The sequence below is a fragment of the Mus pahari genome, chromosome 5, assembly GCF_900095145.1.
Source record: "Mus pahari chromosome 5, PAHARI_EIJ_v1.1, whole genome shotgun sequence".
In the NCBI taxonomy this organism is placed as follows: Eukaryota; Metazoa; Chordata; class Mammalia; order Rodentia; family Muridae; genus Mus; species Mus pahari.
Genome location: NC_034594.1, coordinates 142,335,480 through 142,351,327, shown reverse-complemented (window position 1 = coordinate 142,351,327; position 15,848 = coordinate 142,335,480). Strand labels below are relative to the sequence as shown.

General features: G+C 42.1%; 1 protein-coding gene across 1 annotated transcript in view; it reads left to right on the top strand.

The window, feature by feature from the left end:
- Hsd17b7 (hydroxysteroid 17-beta dehydrogenase 7) overlaps window positions 1-10,111 on the top strand; it is a 16,602-nt gene extending 6,491 nt beyond the window's left edge. Inside the window, exons 5-9 of the mRNA XM_021198904.2 lie at window positions 1,568-1,762; window positions 3,008-3,112; window positions 3,320-3,376; window positions 6,713-6,811; window positions 9,647-10,111. Of these exons, the coding sequence (XP_021054563.1) occupies window positions 1,568-1,762; window positions 3,008-3,112; window positions 3,320-3,376; window positions 6,713-6,811; window positions 9,647-9,748 (558 nt within the window). The 3' untranslated portion in view covers window positions 9,749-10,111. The remainder of the gene's footprint in view (window positions 1-1,567; window positions 1,763-3,007; window positions 3,113-3,319; window positions 3,377-6,712; window positions 6,812-9,646) is intronic.
- Window positions 10,112-15,848: the final 5,737 nt, after the last annotated feature.

Genomic DNA, 15,848 nt, shown 5'->3' with positions numbered 1-15,848 from the left:
AAAAAAAAAAAAAAAAAAAAGAGTTACTATAAAGAGTGGGGATCCTTTCTGTGAATTTCATGTCCCTGAAGTAGTACCGGTTAGGAGTGGGTAACTGAGTCTCATGTGTATGGGGTTTTCTTGTTTGGGTTGTCTTATTTATCCACTGCAGCGTGGGCCACATCTGGAAGCTTTAGTGGTAGAGTTTTCTCTAATGAACTAACGTTTTTTGGAAGTTGTATATTTACAAAACTTTTGGAAGGATCGTACAGAGTTCTTGTCCGTCCTGTATTCAGTGTCTTCTCTTATTTGCATTTTATATCAGTACTGTGCACTTGTAAAAATAAATGATACAGTACTGATAAATTATTAAGTTTAGTGTCTACTAAGGTTGCATGTTTTATTAAGTCTCAGTACCAGCTGGGATTCCATCCAGGGCCTCACCTTACACTCAGTAGTCAAGGCTCCGTAGGCCCTTTGTTGTGGAAGTTTCACAGACCTACTTTGGTTTTAATGACCCTGACAGTTCAGGCTTGCTACCCTGGCATTTCACAGGCTGTCTCTCGGTTAATTTCTCTGATGTTTGTCTCACAGTGAGACTGTAGAGTGTTTTCGGAAAGACTATGGATGTAAAGTGCCTGTCTCATCACCTCACATCAAGATCGCATATTCCAAGGCAAAGCATGTTTGTCATATGCTTATAATCCCAGCACTTGGGGGATGGAGGCAGGAAGACTGAGCTAGCCTGTGCTACACAGTGAGCTCCAAGCTCACCGAGATGCATAGTGAGATCATGACTTGGATGATGAGGACTATAGAGTCTGTGACCTTTCCATGTTGACCTTGATCACCTGGCTTGAGGCGGCTTGTCAGGCTTCTCCACTGTGGTGTCGTCCTTCGGTCTCTATAGTGTAGTGTTCAGAAGACTCGGGCTGTATGTAACCCACCCCGAGGGGGTTGAACTTCACCTTTTAAGGGATGGATTATCTACAGAAACTTTTTGGAAATTTTCCATCAGGAACATTTCTTTCTTCCATTTTTTTTAAATTCAATTCATTCCATATTCATGCATAATCATGGTTATATATTTTATACATCAAAGGGTTTTATTTAAAAATGATAGTCTCTAGTCTCTGTAGCTTATACTACATAGGATGGTTATTAGATGCTCCTACATGACTATCCATACCACTTTTTCTTGCTTTTCTCTTTTCATTTTAAGATGGGAACCAAGATAAACTGTTATTAGAAATAAAGATCTGGGTTCTTGTTTCTACTTAGATATTAATAGCTCTAGGCCCTTTCAGCCAGCAAACCATGGAGATAAATGTATGCATTCTAGTTCATGAGTGTATGCATATGCATACATACAAGTAGTTGATCTAACATGAGCTAATGTCTGTACCCCTTACTCTTTGTTGCCTATAACCCTTCTAGCTTGCTCTTGCAACAGTAAACCTGTTCCTTGCTACCATATCCCTATGAGTTTACTTCTTGAATTCCAGTGTACCTAGACAGAAGTTTTAAATTGTTAGCACATACCCCTAGAAGATCATGACATCTTTTATTCTGTGTCTTCTTCATTCAGATTCGGGAACTGGAACCGCTTCTCTGCCATGCGGACAACCCCTCTCAGCTCATTTGGACGTCCTCTCGCAATGCAAAGAAGGCTAACTTCAGTCTGGAGGACATCCAGCATACCAAAGGCCAGGAACCCTACAGCTCTTCCAAATACGCTACCGACCTCCTGAATGTGGCTTTGAACAGGAATTTCAACCAGAAGGCAAGGCCTGTCTCTCAGAGATGCTGAAGTTAACCACCAGAGTTGCTGTTTCATGGGGAGAGATAAGCAGCAGCTGCCCTTTTATTGATGCCATTTGTTTACTGTTCTGCATTATTCAAGAACTATGATGCTCTATTATAGACACTTGTTAACTCATGTGCAGTTACTGACTTCTAGTGCTATCTACTATTCTGTCTGCCTATATCATTTAATGTCTTCCCTGCTGCTGCTAAGTGGCTCTCACTATCCCAGTTCTTAGATGAGAACACTCACGTTTTGAGAAGTTGTGGCATGTATTCAAAGGTCACATGACTCTTGGACTTTTCGTACTGAGCCTCACACCTCCCAGCCTCTGTCATGCTGATGACTAAAAGGCAGTCAGTAATTTAAACCTCGTGGAAGGTGGTGATGAGGCTCCGTAGCTCCGTCTCTGTGAGCTTACAGATTGCCGGGGTGTTTATATAAATGAGAAGATGCCCCTTATTGGTCATGCTGGCTCCTGCTGACCATGATCACCTGGAGTCACTGCCACTTTGAGTGAACTGATTGCCCGGGTCCAAAATCTTAACTGGAATTCTTGTCTTTCCCGTTGGCATTTTCTGCTTGTTGTTACCGCTTGGAGTCAAGAGTGTTGGTCCAACTATGAGTTTCCTTCTAACATCTTGAGATCTTTAGAATTTGCCACAGCTGTTTCTAAGTTCCCTCAGCATTCCTTTCAGAGGGCAGGGTCAGGCTGAATTAGTTTCATAAAAAGCTCTAGGATTTTTATTTTTATTTATTTTTTTTTACATTTCAGTTGTCAAGTAAAATGTAGGCTTTATTTTCGGCTCATGATTCTTCTTTCTCAGTGTCCAGGAAGGAAAACCTTAGGATTACATTGGGGGATTCCATTTGAAGCCTTCATAATGACTTTTTATTTTTTACAAATTTCTGGTTTACTTTTTTTAACAAATTATTATTGTTTTAGTATTTTGGGGGCTGGGGAATCAAGCCCTGGGCTTTGTACTTGGTGCAGTCCCACTTGGGCCAGAGTCTCGGTTCTTGCTAACTTTTGCATCCTGATCCCTGTAAGTGATTTTAGACTTAAATGGTCCTAGTAAGCAGTAAGGACAGTGAGAGTCCAAACTCACCGTTCCCTGGGTTTCTGGCTCATATGTGTGTGTCTTTTATTACCAAGCCTCCCTGAACTTTGCATCAATTTGTATCAAATTAAAATCTTACTGTGACTCTCCTCTGTGCTCCTAGGGTCTGTATTCCAGTGTGATGTGCCCAGGTCTCGTGATGACCAATCTGACGTTCGGAATTCTGCCTCCCTTTATCTGGACGTTGCTCCTACCAGTGATGTGGCTTGTAAGAGGCAAACACTTATTGTTACTATTTTTTTAATATGGAGTTATGAAATTGAAGAATTCAACTCGTAAGCGACAGGCAGCCATTTGACTTAAGGTTTTTGATGTGCTGTAATCATAAATGCAAATTTTCTTTCTTAAATTGAAATTTGTTGTTGCTGTTGCTGCTCTAAACGGCCATATAATGCTGTTGTTTTCTTTCCATCAGCTTCGCTTTTTTGCACATGCGTTCACTGTGACGCCATACAATGGAGCAGAGGCACTGGTATGTTACTAGGGTTTCATTGCCTGTGTAGTGGCTTTGTGATAGGAGGGTAAGCTAACAGATGACAGTAAGCAGTGTCAGGGGAAAAGGCTGTAAGACAGCAGTCCTCAGCCTGTGGGTTGTGACCCCTTTGGTGTCGAATGACTCTTTCACAGGGGTCACCTAGACCATTGGAGAATACATTTACATTACGGTTCACAACTGTAGCAAAATTACACTTAAATAACAATAAAATAATTTTATGACTGGGGGTCACCACAACAGGAGGGACTATATTAAACGGTCTCAGCATTAAGAAGGTTGAGAACCATTTCTTTGTGAACAAGCAAATTCCATTTGAGATTAAAGTTGGTATCATGTTACAAACTCAAAGTTAGAAGCTTAGCATTTAGTACCTGCTGGGACACTGGTCTCTATGACTATAGAGAGCACACCTCTATAGAAGCGAGATGCACCAGGAGCTGCAGGAGAAGTGGCAGGATACTACAGAGTCAGTGAAAGCAATGTGATGATGGCCAGTGAATGCCTTCCCATGGCATAGGGGTAAGAGTAGGGGCAACAAGACCTGTTGTCTTATGTAAAAGATCTTCCTGGAGCCAGAGAGGTGCCTCACTTGTTCTTACAGATGACCCAGTTTGATTTTTCAGCCCTCACATAGCAGGTCATAGCTATCCATAACTCCAGTTTCAGGAGATCCAACACCCTCTCCTGACGTCCACAGGCACCTGGAGTACACGTACAGTGACATACATGCAAGTAAAGCACTTACATACATAAAATAAATCTAAAGAAAAAACGTAAAGGTTCGTCTCCCTCTCTTGGTATTAGAGGATCAAGCTGCCTCATTAGGAAGCCAGGATTTCCTTTACTGACACTTGACAGTTGGGCTCTCTGTGTTCCTCAGTGGGGCAGGCATTGCTTGGGAGCCATACTTCTGTTTTCTTCGGTCCACTCATAATGCCTTTGCATATTTCTCAACTCAGCCCCAAAGCTCTACTGATGGGTCAGAATTCTCATATGAGAACCTGCCCCCCATGCCATCGGATTGGAACCCTGCTTTCTTAGATTTGAAGGGTGTGCCCAATCCATGAGATAGGATTTTTATCCTAGAAACTTGAAGGCTAGAACTGTGGTACCCAGGCCTGGCTATTTCTTAAATCTTGACCAAATTGAGTTTGGGGGGGAATGATACACATTAAAGAATCAAATAGTTTCTGACACAAATTGATTGTGGGAACAGGCGCTATTAGACTGTCTTGATATAGTTGCCAAGATATAAGGACCATTAGTGTGGTGCTTTAGGAATTCCTCATTCTGCACATCTGCAGTGTGAAAGTCTTGTCTAGGTGTTAGGTGTATATTGAGCATCATTGGTGTGGGGTGTATTTAGAAGAGAAAAATCCTGTTACTAAATAGCTTAGAGGTCTGTTTGGGAAACTAATGAATCCGCACAATAGGTAAGGAAACACGACATCGTGTCATTAGGCAGGGAATGTTCCCTCAACACTGGGGAGCTAGGACCACTGGGCTGGAGTAGTTAGAGCTGACTTTGATGAGAATGGGACTAATCTAGACTCTGAGGGGCCAGGTGATTTAGGTAGGGTGAGCACCATGATCCTAGTGACCCAGTTTAAAAACTTAATTGTGAAGGACTAGAAAAACAGCTCAGGGGATAATAGTACTTGCTGCTGTTGTGGAGAACCAGGCTCAGTTCCCAGTACCCACAAGGCAGTTCACAACTATCTGTAGCTCTGCTTCCAAGGGCTCTAATGCCTTTGAAAGGCATATACATTCATGCAGGCAAAACACCCATAGAGCAAAATGTGACGACTCAATGGAACAGAATAGAAAGTTTAGAAGGCCCATGAACAGAGATTTAATTTATGATAATGACCAGAAACAGAGGGGGAAAAAATGGGCTTTTCAAGCAACATTGATGCCAGAAGGGCATAGTCTTTATTTCCTGTTTTTCACCAAGATAGTGTTCTAGATAATTGAAGAGGTCTATATGTCAAAGTTAAAATGTAAAAGTATTAGAAGAAAATACAGGGAAATTATATGAAGTTTCAGAATGTGAAGGCTTGCTTGTCAGAATGTGGAATCGCTAAGAGAGCGAAAATTAAAATAAAATTAGCATGATCCCAAACTCCGCTATAAACAAGGCACGAAGTAGAATACAAACATCTGTCTTACACAAAAGGTAAATATTTTCTTAGTAAATCAAGAACTCCAGCAAATGGGAAAACAGCATTTGTTGAAATCACAGGTAAAAGACATAAGTCACAAAGATTCTGAATGGGTTCGGCCATGTGCAAAGATGCCTGGCCTCGCTGATACTACAAGAAGTGCGAACTAAATCTATAATTCAGAGCTCAGCTCAGATTAGCGAAGTCTTGGATGTTTGGTGCAGGGCTGTAATGGCTTAAGGAACTGAGACCGAGCCTGCATCACACAGCTTCTGTGGTGGACTCACCTACAGGTAGTCAAGGGTTAAAGGCGTGTAACCTTCACTGCAAAGTTCTGGCTTTGGCATTGCTCTTATAGATTGAGACAGGCTGTTGTGAAATGTACTCACCATCTCTCGTGGTTTGGTTTGTAACTACAAAGCCTGCAGTCTACCGCATACATTTTTTCATTAAAAGCTGAACATACCAGTTACAGCTCCTGCCCAGGATGGGGCTCTGTACTTCCAAAAGCAAATGGAAACAGCTCAGTATACACAGGTTTGAAAAACTGAAGGTAGATGTTAAAGTGGAGACTCCCATGTGCCATGCATACCTCTGTTTAAGAGAGAAGGAGGGGTATGTGTTACTAAATGAAGAGATTTCTTTGCCTGACTGCTTGATAGAACAGTAGGTTCCTCCCGGAGACGGCAGCTTAGCGGCTTCGAAACTGCAAAGGGAGGAAGACTTCCTTTTTGTATCATGCATGTCTTTTGGCCGTGTGCTTCTCACTTGTAAAATATTATCCCAGTGACCTGTGCTTTACTGTGCTGTGTGCTAAGAATGACATTAACTAAGCCCATGAATGAGTCTTGGATTTATAGGAGAATTAAGGGAGAAGATGGCCCAAGTGAGGATTGGTTTTTGGTTTTTGTTTTGTTCTGTTTTGTTATTTTGTTTAGATTAGCTCTCAAAGTCTACTGTGGAGCAGGCTGATTTACAGTGTCTCTTCAAAATATGGTCGCTGTTTCCAAAGGCCTTTAGATTGGCTAGTGCTTTTTGAGAGGACTTTCGAGGTTTCTCTGGGGAGCTCTGCAGAGTACTGATGGCAAAATTCGCCTGCTTGGGGCAGGAGCAGGGTCACTGATGTCACTGACACGCTCTTCCTTTCCAGGTGTGGCTTTTCCACCAAAAACCAGAGTCTCTCAATCCTCTGACCAAATACCTGAGCGCCACCACGGGATTCGGGACTAATTACGTCAAGGGCCAAAAGGTAAATCTGTTGATGTTGTCAAGTGAGAGATGCGGCCAGGCCGGTACGTTGACCTGTGGTGCTCGCGATCTCAGCTTCGCGGCTTCTGCACCAGAGTCGTCACGCTGGCTTTATCATGGTCCGTTTCATGACTCTCTGCTTTGTCCTGTCTCGGAGCAGTGGGCATCTTCTTTCTGCTAAGCCTCTCTCATCTTTGTTCTTGTTGCTGTCTGTCACCCATCAGAACTCAGCTTCTTTCCAGCCTTTTCTGTCTCTTTAGAACAGGCCCCGTGCCTGTGGTGGAGCTTCCTGTGCCTGTTCTGAATAGAACACTCACTCTCGGGTGCTCCTGTCAGCATAGAAGCTTTGCAGGGAGGGAACATACCCGTTTCCCTCATATGCTGTCTCACGTGGAGGCTTTTAATAAATAAAGTCATATAGAATACCAAATACTTCTATGTGAACTTAACTTCTCTATGAATGTGCGTTCTGTTTGAGATAATTGCCAGCTTTGTCAGACAGCTATTTTGAAGACACAAGGAAGAGAATAGAGAAAATTAAATTGGTATTGAGTCTTTTGGAGTCTCATCTAAAAAGAAATCAAATAGAATTGCCCAGAGGTGGGGTAGAGAGGTAAGAACATGTACCTGGGACTACTAGAACATGGTGTAGCTTTGTCACGAGCAGGGCTGATTGTAGCATTCCTGTTTTTCTCTGCCCAGCTCACTGAGAATGCATTGATACAAAATAGAACTAGACTGGGGCAAGTGTGTAGCCTCTGTCAGTTTGGCAGCAGTGTGAGTCCAGTGACTACCAGCCGGGTATATCATTTCCCATGCTACCTGCTGCTAAAAACCAGCCTTTTCTAGGTTTTGAGATATGTTGTGTTGGTTACTAGTGACTTGAGGACATTTTTGAGAAACAGCTCCTCAGCAGGTGGAGTTGTGTGGAGCTCCCTGGCCGTCTGCACTGTGACTGGGCTGGCTCACCACCATGCATTAACCCAGAAATGGCTTTGAAAAATCGAAACAGTTAAACAGGAATGACAATGACGTGGTTGATCTGGGTGTTTACAAGTTGGTCTTTACTGCATGAATTGTTTTGTTTTTAAGACATGGTCTCACTAAAACATTCTGGCTGGGCCTGGAACTCTTTATCTTAGTGAGGGAAGTTTCCGTTGCTGTGGTAAAACATCAGGAGAGAAGCAACTGTGGGTGGAAAGGGGTGATTTCATCTTACACTTCCACATCACAGTCCATCAATGAGGGAAGTTAGGGTCAGAATGCAAGACGGGAACCTGAACTCTGGAATTGAAGCAGAGGCCGTGAAGGAGTTCTGTGTATTGGCTTGCTCCCAGTGGCCGGCTCACTTGCTTCCCTATAGATAGCACCAGGACCGTCATCCCAGGGGTGGAGCTGCCCACCATGAGCTGAGTTCTCCCACATCATTCATCAACACAGGCCAATCTGGTGGGGTCATTTCCTTCAGTACATGTTACCTCTTCCCAATTGACAGTTGTGTCAAGATGACAAGCAATTAGCCAGCACAGACTGGTTATGTACAAGGTTCGTCTGCAGAGGCAGAGATCTGCCTGCCTCTGGCTCCTGACTACTGGGATTGAAGATACTCACTGCCCTGCATATCTTTTTTTTTTTAAACTCAAGTTTGTGTTAATTTATAATCCTTAATATACAAAAACGATACAGTTTAGATACTCTGTTGCAACATATTACGCTCCCTTTGGGGCTTTTAGAGTTTGTTTAAACTTATAGCCTTACAGGGAACAATTAACCTATCAATGGGAAGAAAATGTTTAATTCCACAAACCCAAGTATTTCATTAATGTTCTGTGAGGCACGTTGAAGAGAATACTTTAACCTTTGATTCATTGGGGGAACTCAGCCTTGCCCTCTGTTAAAGGGTCAGGGGAGCTAGTGACTGCTGATCTTGGAGTTGTAGGGCTGTCACTGTCTTCAGTTGTGTATCCATTGATGAGCCCACCACGCTACAGTGACCAGCCACACCCATGCTCGTGTGGACCACCTCTGTTAAACCCAATTAAACCAAAATGATATGAAAGTGGGGCGGCAGGGAGGAGTAGGGAGGGGCACAAGAGAGGCAGAGGGACTGAAGATGAATATAACCAGAATGAAGATTTGTCCTGGAATACATTTCAATAAAGGTGAGCGAGAACAGAGAGATCTGTAAGGTTTGCAGTCTCAATCCGAATAACGAAAAGAATCAAATGAGGAGAAATGTTATTTCCAAAATAAGGTTTCCTTAATCCCTAGCCCTTAGGAAGACCCCGGTTTTTGAAGTTCAGGCTCCTCATTGACTAGGAAACAAAGAGATCCTGTTTGTGGTTCTTATGTTCGGTTGAAGTAAGATTTCCTGCAGGAAGAACAAGAATACACAACAATAGTGATGTAAGACAGGCTCTCCAGTTTCATGCACATAGAAGCACTTTGGAAGGGGGTGGGCATCGACAGGAATTCAGATGCGACTCCCCGCCCTCCCCGTTTTCCTCAGCAGTTGGTTGGGTAACAGGAGTCAGACTGGGAAGCACATTGAGTATCTCTCTACCTAAAGCAAGCAGCAGGAGGTTTGGCGGTGCCAGTTTGTGTGAGCATTTCTGTCCTCTGGTGTTTCCCAGTGGCCCCTTCCTGCCCCTTCCTGCCCCTTCCTGCCCTTTCCTGCCCTTTCCTGCCTCTTTCCTGCCCTTTCCTGCCCCTTCTTGCCCCTCCCTGCCCTTCCTAGCCTCCAGTTCTCTTACATGCGTGGGCGCCTCCCATTGCTCCACTCCACTGTGTTTTGTTTTCTCTTTTGCAGTTCTCTCTATTTGTGCTTCCTTTGCAGATGGACATAGATGAAGACACTGCTGAAAAATTCTACAAGACCTTACTGGAGCTGGAAAAGCGCGTCAGGATCACCATTCAGAAATCGGATCACCCAAGCTGATGGCGACGTTCCCTAGGGCACCCCGTCCGCACCTCCTGTACACCACGGCGCGCGTGGCTTTCCATCGTGCTGCAAACCATAAGTTTGCAGTAAACCATAAGTCGTGATGATCTCTCCTCCTTCCTTTTACAATGATCTCCAAGACTGTGTGTGTGCACATGTGTGCAGGCGTGCACACACATGTGAGAAAGGAATGACAAAGTAGAGGGACCAACTACATACCCCTCCAGAGCAGTGTCCTGTTGGAACTGCTAGAGGTTTCCTGCAGAACATCCTTGGATACCTTTCTGCCTCCCGGAGCCCAGTAGTTTTGACTTGTATGATGGGAGCACAGTACTTCCAGAAGCTTTAATCTCAGCAAGGAGGGACAATGCCACTGGGCAGGACTACTTCTTCTTCTTCTTCTTCTTCTTCTTCTTCTTCTTCTTCTTCTTCTTCTTCTTCTTCTTCTTCTTCTTCTTCTTCTTCTTCTTCTTCTTCTTCTTTCTTCTTCTTTCTTCTTCTTCTTCCTTCTTCTTCTTCTTCTTCTTCTTCTTCTTCTTCTTCTTCTTCTTCTTCTTCTTTCTTCTTCTTTCTTCTTCTCCCTCCATGATCCGTTTTTTTACTCTCTTTACATTCTCCTTCATATGCTGCTTTGGCTAATCTTATTCATTCATTGTCTGTCCATGTGGCCCCATTTGACCGGCCACGCAGTCATTTTCAAGAGAAAAGTATGAATGTGTTTGGGCCACAAGCATTGTTCCTGGTCTTTAATGACATCTATAGATGTATTCATTATGAACAGCTTATTGTCATGATATTTCACTGGACTTAAATTATAGCAAAAAAAAAAATTCATGTTTCAACAAAAATTTTAAAAACCATGAAAAACTGCTAGGACGCCATCCAGTGCACAGTAGAAGCAGCAGAAAAGAGCTCACTTTTATGTGTCAGATGATGAGTTTTTCAAACCTTTTCTCCATAAATCTTAAAGAGCCATACCTGAGTATCTTTTGTTATGAATCAGAATGCTAGAGGTGGCTAGACGTTTTTATCATAAAGGCATCCTATCACTCGGAATATAATCAAGTCAGTAAAATTCTGAACTAAAGTGAGAAAGTAATAGATATATAAATATAATCTCCCTACAACATGTGGTATGAAAACTTTCTGGTTAGAGTTTCTCTAATTTTCTTGACCTCAAGTTTTTTTGTTTTTTGTTTTTTTTGTAAAGATACAGGTGAGAATCAGTCCACACCCACAGGCCCCTCCTCAAAGTGAGAAAGTAATAGATATATAAATATAATCTCCCTACAACTTGTGGTATGAAAACTTTCTGGTTAGAGTTTCTCTAATTTTCTTGACCTCAAGTTTTTTTGTTTTTTGTTTTTTTTGTAAAGATACAGGTGAGAATCAGTCCACACCCACAGGCCCCTCCTCAAAGTGAGAAAGTAATAGATATATAAATATAATCTCCCTACAACTTGTGGTATGAAAACTTTCTGGTTAGAGTTTCTCTAATTTTCTTGACCTCAAGTTTTTTTGTTTTTTGTTTTTTTTGTAAAGATACAGGTGAGAATCAGTCCACACCCACAGGCCCCTCCTCTGTCTCTGGGAAACAAGGGTTGGTTCTTCATTCTTCATCCTGAGTTCATTCCCATTTGGCGAAGGCTCCTTCTCAGGGGGAAACTCATGTTTCTCATCTGCAAAGCAAAGCTGTCGCCCCTCTATTCTGTTCCTCACAGCCTTGCTTGAGGATCTGTGCTGTGTGAACCATGAGAATTCCTCATTTTGGTAGAGAATGGTGAGGTTCCTTAGCGATCAATAAGCCAGCATGCCGAGGCCCAGACACTGCAGGCCACCGCCCTTCTGACAGATGGCCCCTTCTGTTCCCCGTGCGTTTGTTTCCAGGAGCTCTGCAGTGGTATGGGGAGGATTAGGGGCCCTGATGCTGGGTAGTCACAACCTTAGCCTTGAGAGTAGATTGAGAGGAGGCTTGGGTTTTGCTTATTCGTGAGTTTGGGGAAAACATACCCTTTTCTGGGGTTGTCAACTTATAAACATCATGTTATTCTTAGAATGTCTTTATTATCTTTTTGCTGGCTCCATTAGGAATTCCCTCCGTTTTATTCCTGATACTGGAATTTGTCAGCAAGGCAGGAGCTTTCCCGGTTTGCTGGTATTTGCAAAGAACCTTGTTTCTGCCTCGTTTTTTTTCCTTCCTAGTTATTTACATATTATCCATATAGATTATTAGCTCACTTGTTTTAATTATCTTTTTGTTTTCTTTAGCTTAAAGTAAACCTTTTCTAGTCTCTTGAGTTAAAACTTAGGTTCCATATTTGGAAATTTTTCTTAATTGTTGCTATAAGCATTTAATTATGAGCATTTAATTATCTAGATGATATTCTTATCCCACATGTGCTGACATATTGTCCTGCATTATTTTATTAATTTCTGTTGAGGTTTTCTTTTATGAATTATTAAGCAATACTCAATGTTCATATATTTAGAGATTTAAAAGATTGATACTGGCTGGGAAGATGACTTAGTGGTTGAGAGCACTGGCTGCTCTTTTTTATTTTATTTTATTTTTCGAGACAGGGTTTCTCTGTGTTGCCCTGGCTGTCCTGGAACTCACTCTGTAGACCAGACTGGCCTCGAACTCAGAAATCCACCTGCCTCTGCTTCCCAAGTGCTGGGACTAAAGATGTGTACCACCACTGCCCGGCTACTGGCTACTCTTTCAGAGGACCCAGGTTTGATTCCTAGCACCATGTGGTAGCTCACCAACATCTCTTAACTCCAGTTCTAGGGGATCTGATGCCCTCTTCTGGCCTCGGTGGGCACCACAGGTGCATCTGATGCACAGGCATCTGTGCAGACAAAACACCCATACACATAAGAATAAATCTTTTAAAAGTTAGTACTGGTTTCTAGTTGTAGCCTGTTGGGATTTCCTAGTTTTATGTTAATATAGTCAGGGTATATTAAGTCCTATTTCTGTATTGCATTTTTTGACTTTTATTTATTGTACAGGATCTGTTCTGCTTGAAATGAGTATTCTGTGAAGTTTTCTTCACACCACACCAGCTCGTATTTCCTCCTTGGAACCCTGGTTGTTGTTCCCTTTGTATTTTGTGAGGAGTTCCTAGGTGCTCTTCGGGCAGGTATTATGTGGGAGGACTGCACTGCTGTTAAAAACAGTATTTCTCACCTTTACACCATCTTCATTTCTGTTGTGGTTTTACTCTTCCGTTTCTTTCCTGTGCTCAGTTTTCCTTGTTCTGTGACCATTTCTGGTTTTAATTTTAAAATTTTGATTCATGTTATTAATTTATTTTTATGTATTTATTTTGCATACTCGGGCATATTGAGTTCAGGGCCTTGGGGCTCGTCTTCTCTCTGTAGTTGAGTCCCTAGGCTGGAATGCTATAGTACTTGTCCACTGAAGCTTTTGTTTGATTGGTTTGATTTGCTCCAGTTTTGTTTTCTTCAGTCCTCAATAAGGACTTTGATAGTTATTTAATATAAAATTTCTTCATGTCCCTCGGGTTTTATCATCCTTATCTACCTTGTAAAAAACAAAACAAAATATTTGAGGGCTGAAGAGATGTTTCAGCACTTAAGAGTCCCATCTGCTCTTCTTCCAGAGGCCTCAGTTCACTTCCCACACCCACATCTTGGCTCACAATCTCCTGTAACTAGTTCCAGGGGGCCCAGTGTTCTCTTCTGGCCTGTGGGCACCAGGCACACAAGTGGTGCACAGACAGATGTTCACACCCACCCACACAAAAGTAAAAATTAGACTTAGAGAGGCCCATACTAAAACCCATTAATGGAACGGTGTGTGTGGGGGGCTCCGTTAAAATTGTGATGAAGCTAAAATCTGTGCGTCTCACCAGATGCTTGTGCCCTCGCCCTGAGCGCCTCCTGATGAGCATTAAGAGCAGGCTGCTGTTCTCCCTCCACCACCACCCCCAGTTCCTTTTCCTGCTCTGCTCCAGGCTAACCTGGAATGCGTAGCTTCATCGCTCCTTTAGGCTCCTAGCTACATTTGAAGCTGCCACTCTCAGAAACATATACCAGCACCAGCACTGAGTAACTTGTCTTCCTTGTATTGATAGAGGGTGCTTTAAAAAAAAAAATTACCTATTTTTCTGTCAAGCTGTTTATTTATATCTCTTACCATTTCCTGTTTGATTTTTCACCTTTGGTAATAAGAGATATTATTATCTATATAATAAAGAATGAAGCTCTTGCCTAAAAATCATTTATTTCTATAACATTTGTACTCATTTCTCTTGTTTATTATCCTTTAATATTCCAAAGGATCAAGGTCAAGACCTTTCTTTGTTGTTTCTCATTGTATTTCTAGTGTTTGACCAGTGCTTGCCATTTCTTGGGCTCTTGATGAATATATGAACAGTTGATTGAACAAGCATCTATTTGAATAAAATTATGCTATCTTGGTCTTAGACTCAGTTGATTTTTATTATGCCACATTTATAAAAAGCTACAGTGTATCTTAAGTTGGAATAATTTTCAGAATACCAAGCTAGAGTTACTGAGACTGTCATTACTTTTGAAGAACAAATTGACAAGTTAAAAGCACATGTGCCTTTAGCAAGTCAGCATTTCTAAATTTACCCTAAAGATAGAACTCGAATACATACACCGTGTCAGGGTTCCTGTCACCTGTTGGAAACTCTTGGTGCTAAATATATGCTTTGAAAATTAAAGTTGCTTGTTCTTTGGAAAGATAAGTTGGTGCACACAATACAGTATGTTTTGTAACAGCCCTAGAGGGAGTTGGGCTGTTAACCTATAATCAAAGCCAGTTGTCAGCGAAAAAGATACATGAATTCACATTAAAGCAGGATAAAAACTATAAATAGCCTCCTCCCAGCTTGGATAGGTTTAGTGCCAAGGAGTATGCTAAACATTTTGAAAAGATGTTCAGTTTCCTAAGCTGTTGGGACTTTGAAATTGCAGCTAAGAGATTTCAGACCACTGTAGCAATGTTCATTATAGTATTGCCCAGCAACAGCAGGAGAATATAAAGAATGTAAGCATGTTTATCCAGTCTTTAGGGTATTGGACAAAGAATGGTGGCATTTCCATAAAATACACTAAAGGTAGTAGAATTAAAAAGGGATGAGGTAGGTCTGTGCAGGTTGTGGGTTAAATAAACAAAACCAGATGCTGTAGAGGCAGGGAGGTCTTTGTGTGTTCATAAACAATACCAGGGCAGAGGGTCACAACCTTCCAAACCCTTCGACTCTTTACTGCAGTTCCTTATTGCGATGACCCCAACCATAACATTATTTTTGCTGTTGCATCAAAGCTGTAACTTCGCTACTGTCATGAATCATAATGTACGTGTCTGATACACAGACGTCATAAAGGGGCCCCTATGAAAAGGTCATGCCTCCCTGAAGAGGTCATGACCCACAGGTTGAGAACCACTGCACTAGGGGACCCTGGAATGTTGAGCACACAGGGTTATTCCTTCACAGGGTGGGGTGCATAACTTCCCAGAAGGCTGGGAGTAGATTTACTGAATAGCCTGGTGACCCTCGCACTGTCTGTGTGGTGGACTACACTGGTTTATCTCCCAGACAATATATATCATAAGTCTTATTTTCCTCGTTTCATCTATAAAACCTGTCTTTATGGAAGGTCTCACATGCACTTTATAAAGAATTTTGATATGGCCACATCTAATCCTTATTTAGCTTGCTTTGTTCCTCAAGGAGACTCATATAGCGTTGAGTTAATTATGACCAGGAAATATATGCCTAAAATGGAACAACCCAGGGTCAGAAAAACAGGCACTAGGGAAGACTGCATAGTTATCTGCTCAGTGTAAAGGGAGAAAGAGCAAAGGAGATGATATTGGAAATTGAGTAACTCATGACCACATCCAGATTTTTATATTCAGAGTAAAGAGGAGGACTTTACAAATGGAGATCATTTAAAATCTAACCCACCAAAACAGATGGACAGACAGACAGACTGACAACTCGGAAAACAGATCCACATATGATACCAGACCTCTGTACTTGGTTAAGTGGTGGAGGGCCTTATCGAACAGTTCAGGAGAATGGGTGGCAGGTTC